Source organism: Fundulus heteroclitus, chromosome 9, assembly GCF_011125445.2.
Source record: "Fundulus heteroclitus isolate FHET01 chromosome 9, MU-UCD_Fhet_4.1, whole genome shotgun sequence".
Classification (NCBI taxonomy): Eukaryota; Metazoa; Chordata; class Actinopteri; order Cyprinodontiformes; family Fundulidae; genus Fundulus; species Fundulus heteroclitus.
In genome coordinates, this window is record NC_046369.1 from 14597065 (window position 1) to 14619153 (window position 22089).

At 41.2% G+C, this 22089-nt stretch overlaps 1 protein-coding gene across 3 annotated transcripts in view; it reads right to left on the reverse strand.

The window, feature by feature from the left end:
- The window catches only part of nr5a2 (nuclear receptor subfamily 5, group A, member 2), an 85978-nt gene extending 65009 nt beyond the window's left edge, over positions 1 to 20969 (reverse strand). The window contains exons 1-4 of one of the 3 annotated variants that reach the window (XM_036141075.1): positions 20230 to 20969; positions 17212 to 17330; positions 13635 to 13776; positions 5346 to 6058 (exon numbers count right to left, since the gene is read on the reverse strand). In XM_036141075.1, the coding sequence (XP_035996968.1) occupies positions 5346 to 6058; positions 13635 to 13776; positions 17212 to 17330; positions 20230 to 20311 (1056 nt within the window). In that variant the 5' untranslated portion in view covers positions 20312 to 20969. Of the gene's footprint in view, positions 1 to 5345; positions 6059 to 13634; positions 13777 to 17211; positions 17585 to 20229 lie in introns of all 3 variants that reach the window. The other 2 variants (XM_036141076.1, XM_036141077.1) reach the window with 2 other exon arrangements.
- Between the last annotated feature and the right edge of the window lie 1120 nt (positions 20970 to 22089).

Here is a 22089-nt window from a genome sequence, read left to right on the forward strand (position 1 = left end):
GACATCAAGTGTCAGTGAAAGTCCATTTAACTGGCCAAATCTACTACTTGCATGCGGATTGTTAATGCATGGAATCTGTGACACAACTGATTGATCCCCCATCGCACTGTTACTGCAATGGGGATTGCGATTTGATATAATGGCAAATCTATATTGCCATGCCTTCTGTAAAACAGGCAGGAACACGGTTTTAAGAGAATGGTGGAAAGGGTCCATAGATTGGCTTGGGTGGATGAGGGAGCAAGTGAGAGGAAACCTCTGCCACTGAGAGACAAAAAACATTTGTGTATTCTTTTTCAACAGACTAAAACAATGGGAACACTTGTTATATAACACAAGATCATGTGAAAGCATTACTGGACTAATTGTGTGCTCTGATAAGTCATAACATTATAGCCACAGAACTAAAACTGTAATGATGATCTGAAAAAACAAAAAAAAACTTCCTCCACATGCCAACCACAATCCCTCTGAAATGAAATAAAACTCATCACCCAGCCTCCAAATTTCCCTGAGTCAAAGGCATCTGTGAGATGCAAGCCCAATTAACAGGGCTTCCATTGAAGAATCCATATGGAACAAGGTGTCTATTTTTTTTCAGCATTTATGAACAATGCAGTCCACCCTCAGATGTCCCAACAGCAAAATTGGGGTGCCTCCAATTGCAGGTGGGTGGGTATAATATTATAGTTGACCAGTGAATTTCTGACAAACCACTCAATCTAACTCACTCTTTTTTTTGTTGAAGTATACGTACATGAACCTATTCCAAATTAAATGAATAGCAAAATGGATGAAAAAAAATCCTGAACCAAAAAAGCTTTGATTCTCTGCTAGAAAACAGCAAAGTACAGCCATTAGCCTAATCTAAATCACTCCTGTTGTTTGTATTATTGAAATAAAAGTGGCCCTTACAGTGGGTTCAACCAAGGCTCAAGGTTCCACACACAATAGCAGCTACCTAACATTTCAATACAAATATGCCTTTATTTGAAAAATCTCAAAAGTCATTTCTAGATTCAAATATGCTCAGCAATCATCCACCTGTTCTAGGTTCACTCAGACTTTAATTTAAAAAAAAAAACACAAAGGCTCATGGCCTCAACCCTGCTTCAAACTTTATTTCGTTATGTCTGTGATTTCAAAACCAGCAAACCAGACCTGCCACAGTCTGTCGCTATGCTAAAAAAATAAAAATAAAAATCAAGACCAAGGCAGGTTAGTCATAAAGCACAGACTTTAAATCCTTGGATCCGACGTGTAAGGAATAAATGTTCGTCACGTCATGTCTCGTTCCCAGAGGGTAAGAGGAACAGAGGCAGGGTGCCACGCTGGAAAAGAATGGGAAGTGATCTGTTGTTGGTTCGCCTAATGGCGAGATATTTATGAGCACTGTAACCATGGCCAACGTATGGAAACAAAATCTTTAAACGCTTTTCTGGCAGATGCCTTGCACACACCCATCCAGCTTGGCTCCGTTACAAAAGAAATTCTTTTGTTCTTACAGAGCTAATAATAGTGAAAGGGGCTGTGCTCCGATCTCGGTATGTGTGCGTATGAATGTCCGTGTGCACTAGCTCAAACTGCGTTTATAACTTCCTTCAGTGGCAACACCATTCTTGTAACAAACTTTTAAATCCACTCGGCTTCCTGTCTTTCTGCTCCCAGACTTGACCTCACGTTTAATAGTCCGAACCGCATTAGCAGAGGTAAAAGATCAGCCGGATTCACAAACAAAGCCTCCTTGGGTTGTATTCATATTTAGCTCGACGATACGATATAGGTTGATAGTGGGTGATTTGCATTAATCGTTCATGATCTATGAAGATCAGACACTTAACATTGTTTTATGTATATACATGATTACAAACAGCTACAGTGCCTTGCAGAAGTACCCATTCCCCTCACACATTGCATATTTTATCCTTATGCAGCCAAAATATTTACTGCATGTTATTGGGATTTCATATAATACCACGGCATAACACATCACAATAATGGATGTAAAATTACACTTCACTTTCCTAATGTTTAACTAAAAACATTTGAAAAAATTGCAACTTGAAGTCGTATCTAGTGCCTTTACAATGATACCCCAAAATAGCTGAGTACGACTAATTGTTGTCAAGTCTTTGTGTTTGTAATATTAATCTCACTATGAGTGCATCGCTTCTGTTAAGACTTCAAAGGTGTTAGCAAACATTACTGAACCGACAGCATCATGAAGACGAATGATCACACAACACAGGGAGGGATAAGGTTGTAGAAAAGCTTAAAGAAGAGTTTGCTAATAAAAAAAACCCAGTTGATTGAACAGTTCTATATATACTTCTCTCTAAATACATCCGAGCATGGGAGACAGAGCACCGTTCGAGCCATTATCCTAAAAGGGAGAGAACTGTAAACCTACCGACACATGACATTCCAACTAAACTGTAGAGATGACTCTTAATAAGAGACACTGTCATGATCACTCTGGAGGAGTCTGCATTATTAAAACAGCCTCATTAAAACATCATTCTCTGGCTAGGTGAGGGAAGAGTTTCGGTTTTCTGCAAAATACTGCGTGCCAGAAAACTAAAAACTTCATATCACCATTAACACGCTACTACCATCATAAAAATGGTAACAGAGCTTTCATGATGTTGGAATGCTATTTTCCAACATGGATGGGGGAGCTAATACTAGTTGCTAGATAGATGGATGGCACTAGACTAAGAACAAACGCTTTGGAGTGTGCTTAGGACTTGAGACTGGGGAATAGGTTCACATTATTCCTAGACAGCAACGGCCCCAAAAATACAGAGCTACAATGGAATGGTTTAGATCAAAGCATATTCATGTTAGGATGGTCTAGTTCAAGTCCAGATCCAAATCCAAAATATGAAATTGATGTTCACAGGGACTCTTTATCTAATCTGGCCAAGCTTAAGAGGTTGTGCATAAAAACAGGAAAGCAAAGTCAGACCCTAGGTGTACAAAACTTGAGATATGCAGCTTGAACTAGCGTGAAAATTGGTTTGACATAGTATTTACTAATCGTGAAGGTATACAAATGTCCACCACAGATTTTTACTTGTAAAAAATATTGAAATCCACTTGTCAGCAATCTTCCTTTTCACAATATGCACAAAAAAATCCCCCAAACACCTAGTGGTTGTAACGTGACGAAATGTGAAAAAGCTTATAGGAATATTTGAATACTTTTATATAAATAAAGACCCAAATGTGTTGAGAAAAAAACAGCTGAGAAGGTAAAAAAGACAGCACAGCATAATTGAAAAAAAAAAATCTTAATTATTTTTAAAATATATACTAATTAGACAAACAGAGTTTGCCTAGCTCATGCTGTGAATATCCTTTTCACAAAATATCAGCTCAGATTATTACAGGAGTTTGTAATGAGAAACAAACAAGACAGAAAGAGCAGTCAAGCATGTGGGGAAAAAACCATCAGAGCCACAGCTAGCATATTATTTATCAAACCCCTTTGTGCTTTGGATGATGCTTTGAAAACTGAGGGGGCAACGCAGTAGGGCAAGTTCTATTATCTCCCTCACTTGAGGGAGACGTACTTTCCCCCTTCCCCTGGAAAGCAACGGTGCCCCGTGTAACAGTGGGAAAAGCTTTCTCCTGCATTCAGCTCAGGTCATTTTGTACCTTTGTAACAAGTACTCGTCAATTACTGTTAAGATAGAGTAATATGGGCAGTCATTAGGCAAACATAATGACAACTCATTCACGGCAAATCGGGGGAGCGACAAACACTAGTGGCTGAGGTAATTGAATTAGGAGGAGGGTGTGAGAAATAGAGATGCTTCACAATGGAGCAGAATTGATCATTCAAAATTAATGAGCAAACCACACACAATTATTAGATGTAGCCACACCCTTCAGTGAGCCCCTTTTGTGTGTGTGTGTGTGTGTGTGTGTGTGTGTGTGTGTGGTGTGTGAGTATGTGTGTGTGTGTGCGTGTGTGTGTGTGTGTGTGTGTGTGTGTGTGTGTGTGTGTGTGTGTGAGTATGTGTATAGTGAACATCTATGGCAAATGCAAATACATATCTCAAAAAGGTCAAGAGAGGGAGGGGGGGGGGGGGCAGTGTGTGGTAAATGTCGACATGTGTCGCTCAAGGGCTCTTATCTGTTTAGTAATTGCCACATTTTTTTAATAAAACATATTTTGGTTGTTATTTTCCCCTTTGAAAAAAAAAATTACACTAAATATTTAGAGAGGATTTGGCAACAGGCCCATGAATATGCAGCCGAGCCTGTGGCCACGCATTGAGAGACAAACAGAAATGAAAAAAGACGCATGCAAGGGGAACAAAACCAGGTGAGTGCAGGCTAATCAACCGCCTTTCAAATCGCTTTGTGGACATTAACCCCCCATTCAGATCAAATAAAGCCGAAAGTAAAATGCACGCCGCACACTCTCTGGGGTTCTGTGGGATGAAAATAAAAATAAAAAATCCAGAGTGAGGTGTCGAAGATGGAAAAACTGCTGTAAGAACAGTAAGAAATGAGGGCAATGCATGTCTAGGCCCTCAAAAGACATCTATCTATTTTCAACAGGGTAGCCGAGTCCTGTGTTCAAACATATAGGACAGTAATCTTTATGAGAGAATACAAAGCCAATTTATTTTAATGTTAGAACTTCATATGAGACTCTAGTCGGAATGAGCTGTGTGGTGCCTTTAACTGAAGCTTGAAGAATAAATCAGAGAGAATATATATATATATATATATATATATATATATATATATATATGTCTGTGTGTGTGTGTGTGTGTGTAAAACTGAATTCTATACATACAGTAACATTTTTAAAACTAATCAAAGTATTTAATTAAATGAGTTTAATTATCTGAGTACAATACTTCAATGTGCCTGATGCTCAGACTGAAAGTTTTCAAAACCCACAATGGAAAAAAAAATGTATATAAAGAAAATCCTTCACACACTTGAAAAAAAAAATATAACAACAACTGGCTGCTGAATTTTGATGAGGCACTAGGACAGACAGCTGTGCCAGCAATGAGCAAATTCTGGCTCACTGCCCGCAGCCTTGTACGCTCAGCGTTAGTGTTGAAATGCAGCATAAAAAGGAGATTAAAGTGCTGTTGAACGTAAGGAACAGCACAAGTGATGTATATGAGCAGTGGTAAATCCAACGCCGAGAGGGGAATTGTGGGGGGGGGGAAGCTTAGCACTGAACCAAAATGTAGACTCGTTTATTAATGCCCAATAAAGTCGTGGCTCTAATTTGAAAGAAGGTGTTCAGACTAATATTAAAACGGGTCCATACCCAAATGACAGCATCACTGCAGTAGACCATTCGCACTTACCTTAAGTTCACGAAAGAAAATGCTGCTGCGTGCCCACTCCACGATAGAGAAGAGCGTCTGGTCGGCCATCTTGCACATCAGCCCAAACGTGTTGAGCTTCTCGTGCTTGCCTCGGCTGGCCTGCTCCTGCTGTAGATAGGCCAGGATCTTTGCCTGAACCTGTGGCTCATCGGGTTCACATTTTAGCAACTCTACGATCAGGTGTGGGAAGCTGGGCGGTGAGCCTGACTGGTAGGCGTCGACGTAAGCGTAGCCCATGATGGACTCTGGCGAGCTGGTGTACGGGTCTGGATACTCGGACTTGATGGTGCGTGTGCCCTGGAAGTGTCCATAGGCCGCCTGGTAGCCCTGCAGGCTGCCCGCGTGGGGCGGCATCGCCATGCTGACGGGAGAAGTAACAAAGGGGCTGCGGTCGTAGTCTGTAGGGGGCAAGGCCGTGGCATGATGATGGTGGTGGTGGTGGTGGTGGTGACTGGTGTGGTGGACGGCGTGGTGGCTAAGAGGAAGGCCTTTGGACGCCGCCGAGTGGATGTTCTGAATGGCGGAGGAGATAGTGAGGTCGGTGGGTACGGCTTGCATCACCTGGCTCATGGCCTCGATCTTCAGGCCGTTTGCTCGGATCAGCGCCTTCTTTTGCTGCTTGAGGGCACGGTCGCGTTTGTACATGGGGCCAAACTTGTTACGGCCGCCACGCATGCGGTCTGCTCGCACAGCTGTGAGAAAGACAGATGACAAAGGGGGAGGAAAAACAGGTAAGTCTATTGGTCCACAAGCATGGAAAGCTTCCTCAGTTCTGACAGCATTTATGACACACAAAACGTGGAGTCATAAATCTCTCCATCGCAAAACATTAAATAGCATCAAACGCAAGGAGCAAATAGTTTATTGCGGAGAACAGGTGCTAAAGTTTGGAGTTTAAGCGTTGCATGACGAGCATGAGATTTTAAAAAATTGACAAGGGCCAAACTGGGTTGAATGTACCGGGTGGAAGGTCCTTTCATGGAGTGTTCCTGGTCTGTAGAGGTCCATATCCACTAAAAGGTGCATCAATAACGGAGCAGTGGCGTCAGGACTCATTCGAGCACATGGGGAGCCCGTTTTGTCCAATACAACACATGCATCAGTTACGGCTGGTTCTGATCGAGAAGTGTCAGAACACAACGCATTTCCACTTATAGGGCTGTGTGACCACGGACCAGTCAAGGGAGCCATAGAGATCATAAATTATACCAGATCGGATCGTGTGGGTGTGCATGATCCGATCTGGCTCAAACAGCACAATAGTTCTCTTCAAAATGGAGACTGTCTCGAGAAGAACGATCCAGTTTCCATCCACACGGTGCTTTGCTGGGTGGAATAAGCGAAAGCTATTAAAATGAGAGTTTTAAGCCTGGAACCCTGCAGTGTCTACATATCTAAATATAGCCGAGAAATGTATTTTTTCTGAAGAAAGAAAGGAAGTAGTCCTTGAGTGGCAATGTTGCGTTGACACTGCTGATAGAAAGAGTTACTGTCGAGCAACGCTTGATTACGAAACAGTGGAGAAGCTCTCGCCAATTTTGGGTGCTCAGAAAAAGAAATATTGACAGAACGACTGACAACATACAAATGATGTGCAACCAAAGTGAGAATGCTGTCATTGACTAACCATCAGCTGCTAAAGATCCTAAAGATGGTTTGAAATGCAGGGTATTTTATAGAGCGATCATTTGAACATCTCTAGCTGAAAACATAAATGTAGATTTAGACTGATCAAAGCTGAACTTAATCATTTATAAACTGAACGGAGATTCTTTAAAAGCCAGTTTTAGGTTTATAAAACGTCTTTTTTTAACTTTTTGCGTTTCTCTTTTAAACCCAGCATTATATATTGTTTTGTCTTTTGATCTCAATGTCTCATTAAAACCCAAATGTTTTTGCCTTGGTACAAACATATAAAGTTTTGGAGAGTGTATTTTCCCATTAGTTGTCTGTACGGCGAAGGTTTAAACTTGACAACACTTGATGTTTATCTGTTGACTTGTTAAACCCACAGAGCTAAGTGATAGTGATGTTACTCATTGACCAGAATTTCAAACTTGTTTGAACCCGACGGCAGAAAGATCATAGTACAACAGGTCATTTTTTTTTTTTTTTTTTTTTTTTGACGTGGGCTCTAGCTCGCCTCTCAGAAGTTAGTTACTAGCATAAACTTCGACAAATCTACTTCTCTGATTATGCAATTCCTAAAAGCTTTTAAGATGTCTGTGTCAATTAGCGAGAACTTCTTTATACGGACCAAAGTCTTGATCAGTCTGACAATAATCCAATTGGGTTTCTGATGAAACAAACACACCCACGATGCTCCCCCATCGCCCCCCACCCCTCAGCGCAGGGATCCTGCGGTGAGGATCACAACGAGTGTGTGTGCCGTGGGTATTTCTAATGAATAAACTGGGCACACAGTGGACTGCAAGGAGGTTCGTGTGTGATCTGTCCGACTGCTGCCACGGGGAAGCTGCTCTACTATCTCTCAGTCGGGGGGCACTGGTGTTAATTATTCATACTTAATTACGTCTTATTCTGACAAGGCTTTGCGGGGCCCAGCGTGCAAAAAGCCAACAGACGTCTGGGACTTAATGCAGCATAAAAAAAAGGGGGGAAAATATGCTCTAGACTTTTCACTACTATTATTAACATATATTAGACCGAGACCATCCTGTGTTTGGAAAGGACTCCTATCTTTTTAAATGCATCAAAATGCAGGCAAGTATACTTTTAAGTGCTCATACATTCGACTTTATTTTTTTTATTTATTTTTAACACGGGGAGCAGTCCGATACCGTGGCAAGTAATCTTAGGTCCACTCAGGCTCCTGATGCCTTGACAGATGAATGAAAGAACAGAAGAGGGAAAGTGAAGTGGGGGTGCGGCGAAGGCGTGGAGCGGGATTTAAGTTCAGGGGCGAAAGATGGGCAGACGGCCCCCGTACAAAGACATATATGCATACCCACACACATTCACGCATACACACACACCGAGCTGCCTTGGGAGGGATTTTAATGACCTCTTTCACAAAATGTGCCTGTCACTGATCTGAGCAAGCAGAGCCAAGAGGGCAGTCACGCACACACACACACACACACACACACTCAAACAGACACTTATGTATAGATTTGACACACAAACGCAAAGTGGCTAACACGGGAAAACATCACACGCCGCTCCCCGTCAGAGAGACGGGAGCGCGGCAGACGGTCCACCACCTTGGAAGACGCTCTGATGGCTTAAACGCAGTGATCTGCTCGCGCTCCGACAACCGCTTCCCAACATGCAATCCTTGCGATGTCCACTCAGGACAGCTGAAAAATTGATCTCACATCAAAGAAATAAAGCAGGAACCGGGAGCCCTGTCCAACGTATCCATTAAACATTATTGTGGGGCAACTTTAACTATTAATGATTCTCCACAACAGCGTAATTAATGAGCTGAGCAACTAATAGTTGGCCCTACTGGGAAAACAAAATTAGGCCCTGACTGCCTTTCTTGCCTGCCTCGGACCCAGGGACCAACAGCACATCATGAATACCAGAGTTGGTGGTGGTGGTGGTGGTGATGGGGGGAGGAGGGGTGTCTTACAACTACATACACAAGCATACAAACGCGCACTTATACACACGTTTCTTTTTGTCTCTAATTAAACAAGGTGATTTGCATTCATGTAACATGGATTAATTTGGAGGGGGTGCATGCACGTGTGAGGGAGCTGAGGGAAATGCGCGTGTCTGAATAAGGTAGAGAGACGATAATGGGTCGGACACGGCAACAATTTAACTTCTGATGAGGAAGCATTCGCACGACCCTTTTAACGGACTGTAAAGATTTTCGTCAATCTGATAGAAAGTTTCATGTATTAACAGCGTTGGTGGCATCGCGTTTCCTTTTTGCGGTTACCTCGCTCATTGCAACGAAAATAAGGCCTTTTGGTTTGGTGGGTTTGTGTAAACGGGGTCAGACTTGGCCCAGCAGTTTCTGGGACCCTCAGCTAAGACACTGAGACAAGCGAAAAAGAAAGCATAAAACTGCTGGCCTTAAACTATGACTTGGATTTCTTTTCAATTTAATATTCCAAAACCTTGGAAATCAATGTTAAAAAAAATGCTAATTCTCAGCAAACAAGGCTACTAATATGAAGTTTTTGTATCCGTACACAACGCTGATACTCGTATCCCCCCCGCTGGACTAACAACCTAAGCAGCAGCTTATTTCTCTTACGCCTGGAGCTGGCTCTGAACCGCATGGTTGATGTTGTCATAGCACGCTCGGAGCTGCTGCCTGACAGAACAAATGCAAAAAAAAAACAAAAAAAAAAAACTCCAGTACACACAATTCATAAATTTCCAATCTGATGCGACTGTTCCCATTCCCCTAAAATGTCCAGCGTGTCCCTGCGCGCCTCAAACTTGTACAAACAGGCACAGACACACACAGAAAATGCATTTTATGGCGACACGCTGTTTCCGAGCACCCACCTACACGTAGACAGTAACCAACGCTGAACACCTCGCTCACACACAGCCCTCAGTGCTTATATCCTCTGATTTATGGTTGTTTAATATACAGGAATATTAAGCGTGCGTAGGTGAGGATCCCTGTCAGCTGCCGGCATATTAATGGGTCCCGCGGAGCCTTGCTGACACCCTGTTTGTCATGTCGGGGCCCCGGCCCCTGCTCTGGATGCGCCCTATCCCATGCACACACATGAATACCTATGATACCTATGCATAAGTAATGGGACAGCTCCCCGGCTTTCCCATCGCAGGTACTGAGAGGCTGATGGAAGACAAATCAGAGCAGGAAAGATGGAGACGGGGAGGAAATAAAAAAAAAAAAACAAAAAAAAAAAGTGGAGGGAGCCGGGGAGAGAGATGCAGCAGGGAATGTACAAACACTCAGCCAGTGGTGCTAATTTCAACTAAGTGGCTCTTCAGAGGTTTTTGATTTTGTGGTAATTAATCAATTAAAATTTGATGAACGATTAACCGCATGCAAGAAACAGGCCATGTGAAAAGGAGGACGGAGGAAAGCCTCCGCGAGAGCAGCCCTTCTGAAATAACAAATTTAGGTGGGCATCAAAATGTTAATGTTACGCTCCGCTTTCAACGTGATACACAAGTGAAGGAAATATTAGGCAGCTCAGTGAAGCGTATGATGCAAGACAACTATTAGCGGGCAAAAAAAAAAAGACAATCATGCCAGTGGGAGCTGTTCAAATATGGCACGCTTCACTGGCAGCAGTAAGTGATGATCTAATGAATCAAATCTTGTTTTTTTTTTTTTTTCAGTGGAACAATGCTGACAGAAGATGCTACACAGCATACCAAGAAGTGATTGTGTCTGCACTCACTTATGGTATGTGGGATCATCTGACATATATAAATATCAGCCACATAAAGACTTACCATCCTTTACTGTTTTGTACATATTTTGTATAAACATTTAATTAAGAAAAAGTTCAGAATATTTGACATCTGCATTCACACCTAATCTAGACTAACTTTTTTTTTAACAGTTACATTCAAGTCAAAGTTACGGTTTTGTTTCTTATCTGGATAAGATGTTCTTGGTCTTGTCTTGTGAGCATACCGTCATTTTTTGTTTTTTAATCCATTTAAGTCAATCAAACTGGCTTAACAGATTGATGTTCTGCCTATTTTATTAGGATATATGCAGGCTTACTAATTCACACTTCAGTGGCTTTCTTCATTTTCATAACATTACGAAGTCTTTTTATCAGTAAACACACACATAACGAATATGAAAGGACAATGACTGTCATAACATGTTATCAATCAACAATGTTCCTTTAACTGAATGGCCACTTCCACCAAAATACATCAACATAAATTCTTTAAATTGGCTAATTCAAAACAAACATAAATGGAAATGTGTTTTTTTTTTGGCATGTACTCAATTTTGTAAGGGTCAAACAAAACCAACATGAAAAAAGAACATTCCCCGATTGGTTTCTAGCTGCTAATCCTAAAAAGAAAAAAAAAATCTCACTTACAAATCTGTTCAAATTAACATCAAAGGTGTAGAACTCGTTCTACCTTGAGAGTAGGAAGTCAAAACCTCTTTTTTCTTTTACCAGTTCTTTTTTTGAAGAAATAAATGGGCTTAAATAGCATTTTCTATAAGACTTTATATCAAGAACAGGAAAGCTGACTGCTTGACCTTCCCTTCAATTTTCTTCTCACAGTGCAATTTTCTTAAGCAGTATAAAAATCATTTTTGCCATTTATAAATGGAACAGGCAATACAAACTCTTGAAGACTAAAGCACAAAAGAACCATAAAACCCTCGATTCATCAGGCTAATATGCAATTTAGGCTCTCAGATGTCCTTCTGAGGGTTTGAATGGAGGGAACATTTTTAGATTACATTAGTTTCTGGTCCGATTAGAGAAATGCACACATTTGAGACTAAAACTGACAAAATTGTCTAGTGATCTCTATAAATGAGCTCAGACCAATTCTGCTCTCATCCTCACATTTTTTAAAATGTGTCCCAGTGGTTGAGTGTCGTTTCTGTTTACCATTTCATTCACAGCACAAAGCGCAAATTAGTAAATTAGCTCACTTTAACGCACCAAAACAAGGAGCAATGAAAAGGTCTCATTTGACAGAAGAGTTCTTGCATTGTCCCAGATGTTTTTTTTTCTCCCCCTTCTTTCTTAAACTCGACATTCTGCCTCACTTTTTTTATCATAATCACTCGACAGATATGAACAAACACTGCCAAAAACATACGAAAAACACAATAAAACCAAAACAGGGGGCACTTTGGGTCAACTTTGAAGCTTTCTTAACGTTAGCTTTCTGGTCTATCTCCTGAATGTACGGGTTTCTGAAGGCCACCCTGCGCTGGAACGCAACTCGACTGAGATCATTCTCTCTTTTTAGATTAAATGACAACTACTCGGTCCTGCCTGTGGTCATCTGAACAACTTTCCTGTCATGAATATATGTATGTGTTTAGAAGGCAGAGCTCTATGTGCGCGCCGGTACAGTCGTACGTGTGTGTGTGTGTGTCTGTGTGTGTGTGTGTGTGTGGTAAGGGGTGTCAGCTCTTCTGTGTGGGAGGTCTTTACTGGATGTGGCAGGAGTCGCCCACTGGAGCTTCTGGCACCTGACAGAGCGCTGCGGGGCCTCATCTTGCCTACGAGCGGAAAGTTACCGCCGGCAAAACAAATCAAACATAACCACCCACCGCTGCCGCCGCCACCCCCACAACCCTGTTAGCTTTCATATGACGGGCCGGGACTTTCTGCCCAAAGGCCATTCACAGTTAATAGCTGTTAATGAAACCACAGCGGCAGGTCAACGGAGACACCTCGATTTTAGTTTTGTCGTTCTTCTGGTTTACATTTTAGTTTCTCTATTTCTTTAGCTGTTTTTCCTCTTGAGTTTCACTGTGAATTTAAAAATATGTCTCGTGTCGTTTAAGAAAATGTAATGCATGGCCTGCTCTTTAAGTTTCAAGAGGTATTATATTCATTGAAAATGTACACTAACTTGCGAGGACTTCATTTTTAAAACGGGCCTGATTTCAGAAAAGAGCTTCCAAACAAATGGGTGAAATAAATCCTAATTTCTGAGATGACATCAGCACATTTAGCCAAAAGGTTTCTAACCATTCTATTTTACCTGTTACACTTAGCGCAGCAACCAGCGAACCCTCCTTGCTCGCCACCGTCACCCAACTACCTTGTGACCTCATACCACGAAATGACTTAATCTCATGGAAATCAAATTGTCTCTTTGCAAGGTAAATTAAATTAGACAAAATACTGTTGTCCCAATCACTTCTTCTTTCTGTTGCAGTTATTTCCCTCTGAGGAGCAGCTAAGAGTTCAGGGTGTGGAAAGCCGTTGACATACAAAGTACGAATAAATCGCCTCTGAGCTTCAGGTAAATAGAAACCAAAAATGAACATGCATGCTTTCGAAACTCAGCAGAGAATTATTCATGCAAGCTGCCCTTTAACTGGTGGAGATGGACTGTGTCAGATCTAGATTTGATAATATTCCATCTATCTAACATTTACTGTCTGCACCTGCAGACACTGCCGGATAGAGTTTGTGCTATGGCCCCCCCCCCCCCATAACCTCGTGCATCTCCTGTACGAGAGCAAAACAAATCTAAACAGAAAAAGGCAAACTACTGAAGAATAGTTGCCACTTTACATCACTGCAATAAACCAAAGAGCTGAACAGTGGAGGAAAAAAAAAAAAAAAGCAACGGTACCTTCTAGCTTCATGCCGACAGTGAGGCACTTTTGGAAGCGGCAGTACGGGCAGCGCTTTCTCTGGGTCTTGTCAATCTGGCAGCTCTGGTTCTCTATACACGTGTAACGCTTGTTGTTCTGGACGGTGCGCTTGAAGAAACCCTGCGGAGAGAACCAATTAAGACGTCAACCTGCTTGACCTCTGCAATGTGATAGTAATTGGCCCATTCACACTCCCAGACAGATGGAGAGGGACATGCTTAATGGATACACACACACACACACACACACACACACACACACACACACACAGATACACACATACAGAGGGGAGATTTTAGATATTCTCCACTTCAGGTGATGCTTCAGTTTTAGTTTTTTTTTAAGTTAATTTCTAGTTGATCTTTCACACCAAATTTAGACATAAAGAGCATTTTTTCATACACCATTACTGCAGTTAAACATTAGAGCAACACCTGAACTTTTGTTTAGCAGCTCTGACTTGTTTTCCAGTGGTTCGCTGCATTTTAAACTACTTCATAAAATATCCCGGTTCTTGCTTTCAATATTCTCTTTTCACATAAAACCTCCAGGAATTAAGTAATTTTTTTCCCCCCTCAATCCCATACTTAATTATTGAATAATGTGGCCACATGAGAGCAAAAAACATCCAATAAATTATATCCATAATTTAAAGTTCCGGGATTACAGAGATTCATACATGGAATTTATTATTGACAGCAGCAGCGAAAATCAAACAGAGGAAGGTGGTATTAACGTATTCTAGATCCATAACCTAGGTGGAGAATCCTAAAACCTGCTCTTTAAAATGAAAGGGGGAAAAAAAAAGAACGTGGCGCTGTCAATATCTCACCAAACACATATTTAATTGACAGTCTGCATTGCTTGATCTGACCAAATATAAAAAGAAAAAAAAAAATGCAACACTTTGGCTTCTGGAAAATTGACCCCCCAAGTTTAAAATGTGTGCTTCGGAGATACTTTCTCCTTAGTATTCGCATACGAGAACCCGACTTGATTCCAACAGGATTTTTTGTGTGTTAAAGTCTGCAACATCTCACAGACAACTGATCTTTTGAGATGCTGAGCGAGCCAAGATTTAAAAGCAATGTCTCTATTTTTTGCATGATTGATTTGGCTTTCATTGCATTTGTACTCCAACGCTTCATATTCAAACAAAGGAAAATGTCCATTATGACTTTATTGTTGCCTTTGGCCTGCATCGTTCCTTGTTATGCGCCGTGACGAGTCTGACCCCTTTTGTTTCTGACCCATAAGCTAGCCACACCGAGCGTCTATTTTCCAGTTTTCAGAGGTTATTCTCTTGCTGTTCTCTTGGCTCAAGTTTCTCAACAAAAACTTTAAAAAAAAAGAGCTCACGCAGCCCAGGATCATTCCAGCAAGTTTAATGTGCTCACTTGTTTACCTCACTGAGATGATGCGTTTGAACAGAAATTGTCTTTGCGTTTTAAACGACAGCTGATCCGTGTGTCTATGGGAACATTTGACGCCTGCAAATGCAACTCGCTCCATCTCCATCAAGCTCCAAGAGTCTGAATCTGAGGAGGAGTGGGCCCTATTCATAATTGTGTTGCACATAAAGCACAAGTGGGATGGTGGTGGGGTTAGTGGAAAATAAAAGCGAATCATGACTAAAGCCAAAACAAGATAGACGCAAATAAATCTAACCATTGCTTTTTACACTTATTAACCTGCAAGTAGCTTCCAGTGAAATGAAGACGGATCAAACCACCTGCACGGGCGCCCCGCATATATTTAACGTCAGAATGAACCTGTAACGTGTCAGCAGACTGATTTAACCGCCCAGCCCTGACGATCATGCAAACGGCCACATTTTAGAGATAACCACTGGCAGGCTTCGGGTAATTATCAATATTATTAATGTTTCAACAAGGATATGCAACATTCTATAAAACATCTATTCATCCGCGTCCAGGACGCACGCGCACGTGCACAGAAAAAAAATCAGGATGTTTAATGTCAGCTGGGAAACATGGGGATTGGCAGCGCCGAGGCTGAGGAGCAGCAGAGATGCCACTGACGTCTCCCTTCGAGCGAGTGTTCAGCGCCTCAAGGTCAAAATGCGGGATCAAATCTATAACATCTGCTTTGAATAATGACCACATAGGCGAGAAATGTGCACTGCAGCATCAATACTGCGAGCCGCAATTTTACGCCGAAGAGCGTTAACGCGGAGACATTTGTCTTGGCTTAATTTTGCACTGACAGCTTTACTGAAGTAGAAAAAAAAAAAAACGGAAAGCCTTATTTGCTCTGTGTTTAGAGAGAGAAGGACAAATAAGTTGTTGACAGAGTTCACATTTAACAGCACCGGAGCTTTTATTTCTTCCGGTCTCATCGTGCACGGAAACATGCAGCTCAGGCAAAGCCCACGGACTCTTAATGAAGCTGTGATGAGAATTTCTGACACTGGGACATGAGCTTGTTCAAACAGCAACATCACTGGAGTGCATTGTGCCCCAAGTGTTGAAACCTCCCACGTGTTTTGCAGTGTGTGGCGTTTCAGATTTCGATATGGACTGTATGGTTCACTGCCCAGGGTGTCATTCTGTTAGAAGGCAGCATGGGAAATTGACAAAAGTTACAGTTACACATCAAATAACTTTTCTACTAGTCATTTTGCATGTGAGCATAGGAGCCAGCTGAGCTGTGCAGTGTAAGCGCGGCACGGAAAGCACACAGCAATTGCACTTTGGAGTTGCTCTATCCTGCATTAGGTTTAAGACCTCTTTCATTACTTTTAAGGAATTTTAGCAGTACCTGAGCTCCTGTAGTTCAAACCGGAAAATATTTTTGACTGATCACACTTTAGCTGAGTTGTTCTACACTGTACGGATAGTTATGTTTTAATGGTTACAAACATTTGTTCTCTGTGGGAACACCAACAATGGTGATTCTTAGCTCTCTCTCACTGGCAGAACCTCGTCAGCTCTTATTAGAAAGTCTGTCTGTCTGTCTGTCTCTCTCAGTGGTTGCAAAAATGGCAACAAAAAAAAAAAATGAAACTTTGCATCCATTAAAACATCTTCTGTTGTTTCTGGCATTATTGCACAGAATTTTTTTAAAAAAAAATTGGTTGTTTTTTTTATTTCTTTACTAAATTTTGGTAAGGAAACTACATTTTGCTCTTCTGATACACACTTTTGGGAGAAGAATGAAAGACCACGTAGCATCTAAAAATCATGTTAACACTAATAATAATACTTATTATGATAATTCTAATAATAATAACAGGAAAGGTTTATGTATTTGCAATAGAACATTTGATTAAAATCCAACAAGAAATGTCACAATAAACACTAAAAACGTGGCTCAGGCGCTAAATACACTATCGCACAAAACACAACTATATTTGACAATCTAATGCAGAAGAAACTACTTGAACAACTTGAAACTTCCTTACAAAAAAATTACAAAACAGTTTTAGGCATGGCTAACAGCAGCATAAAAAAACATATAATTAGGCGATATTTAAAGTCATGGTGCAAAAAAAAACCCATACATATTTTTCTAATCTTGAATGGGGGCACCAACCTTGCAGCTTTCGCAGGTCAGGAGTCCATAGTGATACCCGGAAACCTTGTCCCCGCACACGGGGCACATCTCGTCGAGGTCTTCGTCATAGGAGTAGTCCATCATTTTTAACTGGGGGGCTGCAGGGGGACACACGGACACACACACACACACGCAGAGTGAAGTCTATTTCAGTGTTGAGCGCTCCCGTTCCCCCAAAAGTCCGCTCTCATCCATCAAGGTGAACCGCGGAGGGGCTCCGCGTCGCAACTGAGCGAGATTTTGTGATTCCCCCTTCTGAAGCTTTAAATCGTGGAAGGAGACACTATGAAGGGTCGATTTTGGAGTGTGTGGAGAGGGACGAGACCATGTCTCCCTCTTACTGCTCCCTCTTCTTGCAGCCAAAAAAATAAAAAGGGAACAGAAAAAAAAGTCTATGAAAGTCAGCCTCATAAATATGCATGCGTCTAAGTCGTGAAATCGCTGGGGTAAGTAGGGAGATATTAGACTTGAGGATTGGATGAGAAAATGTTACCGCCCACAGACAACTGAAAATACACAGAGAAGCCCCTATCTTTGCAGGCGATTAGGCAAAAAAAAAAAAAAAAACACATCTAAAACCAACATTTTTTTCTTTTCTAAGAACCAGCACTGACGCCAAAGGCCACTTCATGTAGATTTATTTCTGCTTCAAAGTTGTGCAAAAGTAGCTGCGGCATTTTCTATGTTTTTTTTTTTTTAACAAATTCCTAAAAACGAATTTATTCTTGGTTTCAGAAAAACTAACGGACATCGTGAACCTGGAAAGGATTTTTAAAAAAAGATGCGCGTAATGTATCTGTTATATTTTCGCAAATATCGCTCATAATTTGCCAAACGAATCTTTTTTTTTTTTCTTTTTTTTTTTTAAGGTGGGCCTATTTTGGTCGTGTCTTTGATTTACCTAGGGTTTAGAAATACTCGCATGTGTAGGAGTGTTTGTGTGTGAGCAAACAGCCAGGCGGACATTTACAACAGTTACAAAAGCGTTTTATGGTACTTATCATAAAAAAAAAACCCAAAGCAGCCAAGATCAAACAGGAAAACCTCAGTGGACGCGGCTGTAAAAATTGAAATATTTTGCCAGCCAAAGACGCCTTTTCCGTGGCCTTCACACACACACACACACACACACACACATACACATCCCTGCTCCATCCACTTAAAAAAATCCACTTCATCTGCTCGCCCAGACCCGTTAATTAGACATGATTTGAAGTTTGTTAACGCGTCGCCCTGCTGGGATCCACGCTGAATGTTCGAGTAGAAGCAACAAGTTACAACAGACCGCTGATTCTCTTCTCTATTTTTTCACTTTAATCTCATCTCTGAATATATATATATATATATATATATATATATATATATATATATATATATATATATATATATATATATATATATATATATATATATATATATGCTTTAATGCGAAAAAAAAACAAGTTGTTCTCCAGGTTGTGTTTAATAAGAGAGGGAATGTTACAAGAGGGGACGGTTGCTGTTATTCAAAGTAATTAGTAGCAAAAACTTCACGCTGCAAAAAAGGAAAAAAAAAATATTTTAGGCTTCACCAAAGTTACTGAGAAGAAGACATTTAAATAAAAGGGAAAAAGGTGTGCGTCTTAAGAAATTAACTCTGTCCGTACAACAAAGTTGTATGGTTTTATTGTGCAAATAAGGCCATTTTCTTCTCACATCTTCAAAACCTATAGGCTATGTTTATTTTTAAAAGCGGAGGAATGAAATTTCCAGTCACTGCTTCCTTGTTTCTAGTTTTCCGCAAAACGAGAAAATGTCCTCTCTAACAAACCACTCCTTCTATGTGCCTTATCATTGTGCCATAAAACCAAAAGCGGGCTAATTGATTGCCCGCTTATATTGCCTTGGAATGACGTGTGGAATAAGCAGATACACGTGTTTATCTTTTACTATGAGTCAATCTTCTCGTTTTATTGTTCGCTGCTGCAAGTGTAGTCTTCTTTGCGGGAAGATCAAGAAGAAAAAATTATTAAAGCCCGAAGGGAATATGCATAATTTTGTCAATTTTGGAAAAAAAAGCATCAAAGATATATTTTAAAATCAAACCCTACTCGTTTTTAAATGCAAAAAAATATTGCAACATTTTCCTATTTTTTATTAAAGGGAAATATGCTATTTTAAAATCTACAGCAACTATAAAACTCGTCGACTTCCAAAGTTTTGTTACCTTTCCGATCTAGTTTTATATTATTTTTTTACAACGAGATTGTCACTTTGAAGTGAAGATGTTGCGAGAATGCATTTTCACAACACACTTGGTTTCGATTTATTCTCACATTTTTACAAGGGAAAGAAAACTACATCGGATGATTACGGATTAGAAGGTGTCATGCCGAGGTCATATCAAATCACGGCGTCATTCTTCAGTTTCAACTTATTTTCCGGTCTGCTCTCTTAAATATGTTTTTTTTTTTTAAACAAAGCAATCAGGACGTTTTTTACCGTATCGTAGTAAATTAAGTACGTAGGTTTTATTAGGAAACTTCAGAAATAAAAACGGGATAAGTGGTTTAGTAAAGTTTCTTTCATTTCGGTTTCTGCGCGTTTTTGGTTAATTGACCGCTGGGTACAATATTGCTCTCCGGCCAAATGTAAAGAAGCGTCTTGCAGTTTGCAACTAGATATACACGGGTAGATCGCAGAGCAAATTTAAACTCAAGATAAAAAAAAAGACTTATCAAAGTTTATGGAAACCCATTTTAAGAAAACTAAAAAACGACCCGCTTAGTAAATGTATTTAACCTTTAATAAACACTTTCATGGCACAACTATGATCAAAGTAGACCTACGCTTTTAGCTGCGACCACCTGTGTAAAAGTAACGGAAATTAACTTGCACCAAAGTTTGTTTTTACGTTAGCGCGCTGAGAACTTCAGCCCGATGCGCTGCGCAAAAGTGGACACTTCGTTATCGAGCAGGCAGAAACAGGCAGACAACTGTCGCAGTGACGATTCTTACCTTGCATGTTCCTTGGCATGTGCCCCTGTTCCCCATACGATCGAGTGAGTCCCAAAGATTCAGTCTCGACTTTGGGCAGCATGTCAGCGCTCCCTGCCTGAGCTGGAGACTGCGCACCGCTCGGCGGGACACCTGGATGTGCGAGGCAAACACAACTCGAAGTTTCCCGAAAGTCTTTTTTTTTCTCTCTCTCTCTCGTTTTTCTCACTTTCTGTCTCTGTCGCGCGCCCTCCCGTTCTCTCCCTCCGCGTGCCTTCCAAATTACTGGACCATGAATGCTCTGATTATAAAGCCTGATCCAGACGATTCAGACTTTCTCCAAACGTGACCGCGGGCCGCGTAAATATCCCGATCCCTATCCGCTGTGACTCAACTTCACTCACTTAATGTTGCTGCGTCTGCGAGAAGGGAATCTACAATAACAATTCCCCTTTTAACTATTTTACGAGAGACAGTTGCGCGTTAAGTTGGCGAAATGCTCTCTACTAAATGAAGAAAAAAAAAAAACTGCGTAACCTCCGGATGGAAAGGCGACGGCAAGTTTCCCCTTATCTCTTCCAGAAGTCTTTAAAGCACGTCACCAATTAACACGAGACTGTCAGAGTAAGTTAAAGCCTTTAGTAGACAAGCACGCGCCGGCGGTGCCGCCCTCCCCGATGCGTAAACTCGGCTTCGGTGTCTTGATCGGACTGTCTGGAGATGTAGAGACCTGTCCTCTTCCTCCTCCTCCTCCGCCTCCTCCTCGCGGCTTTGTTTACGCCAGTCTCTCCAATCCGTGGCGCATGCGGTCATCTGACATCATGTCTCCTTGGTCCAATCACGCAAGGAGACCGGGAAGCGTTGCCTCAAAGCATGTAGTTCCATCGCCCTGCAATCTCAGCTATTTAATCCCGTTAATGATGGACTTTAAAAAGCTGTAAGGAGGGGTTGGGTGGATGGGTCGGTGGGGGACAAGGGGGGAAAAAAAGTGATGCAACTACAGACTCCCCATTAGCGCACGGAGTACGGAGTCAGACGGAAAAGGTATTTGGACTGGAGCGTGTGAAACAGGCCGAGAAAAGCGCAAGCGTTCATATGCTTCTGCACGTTTAAATGTCTTTATACAAACTGCTAATCGGCTTGTGTCTGTTTTCCGCGTTCTGTTTAGTTAATCAAAAAAATCAATTACATCACGTTGTCCCATGTACAGCGAAGAGTGATGGAGCCAAATTACAGCAACATATCTTTATGCAACTACAGAAAGTGTTCTTTCAAATAAAAAGGATCCAGTTAGAATCGTTCGGATTATTTTTTTTTTTGCTCATATTTGCAGAAAAAAAATGTGTGCAATGCTGGCTTGAGGTTAGAAATGGCCTTTATGTACAGATCAAAGTGACCTATCCTGCCCTAGTTGTAGCTTTGCACGTGATTTATTGTAAGCAGCCTAAATGATATTTCACTTAGGATATTTCAGGCTGTTTCGCTCGTTTGTAAAGCCTGCATAGGGGAAAGGGAATGTACAGGAAGAGCGACCTGGGAGAAATGAGAGGCCGCAAAATAAGAGGAGCGCCGCGAGCACGCGTGGGACTTGCGCGCTCATCCAGATTTGAACTTCTGGTTCAAAAAAAAAAAAAAAAAAAAACGGGGAAAAACGAGGTGTGTTGCTTTAGGAACACCAATGGGTTTTTACACTAGAGCCCAGTTAGTTATATAAATATTAAATGACGGTCTGAAAGGAAAGGTGTATAGAATCTACAATAGGCCTACTGCAAAATCACATTACTGAAAAAAAAACCCTCAGTTACCTGTTGCACTCTTTTTATTTCTAGAGTGTCATATTTTTTATGTTCAAACATGTTTCATATGTAAAGTCACAGGGCT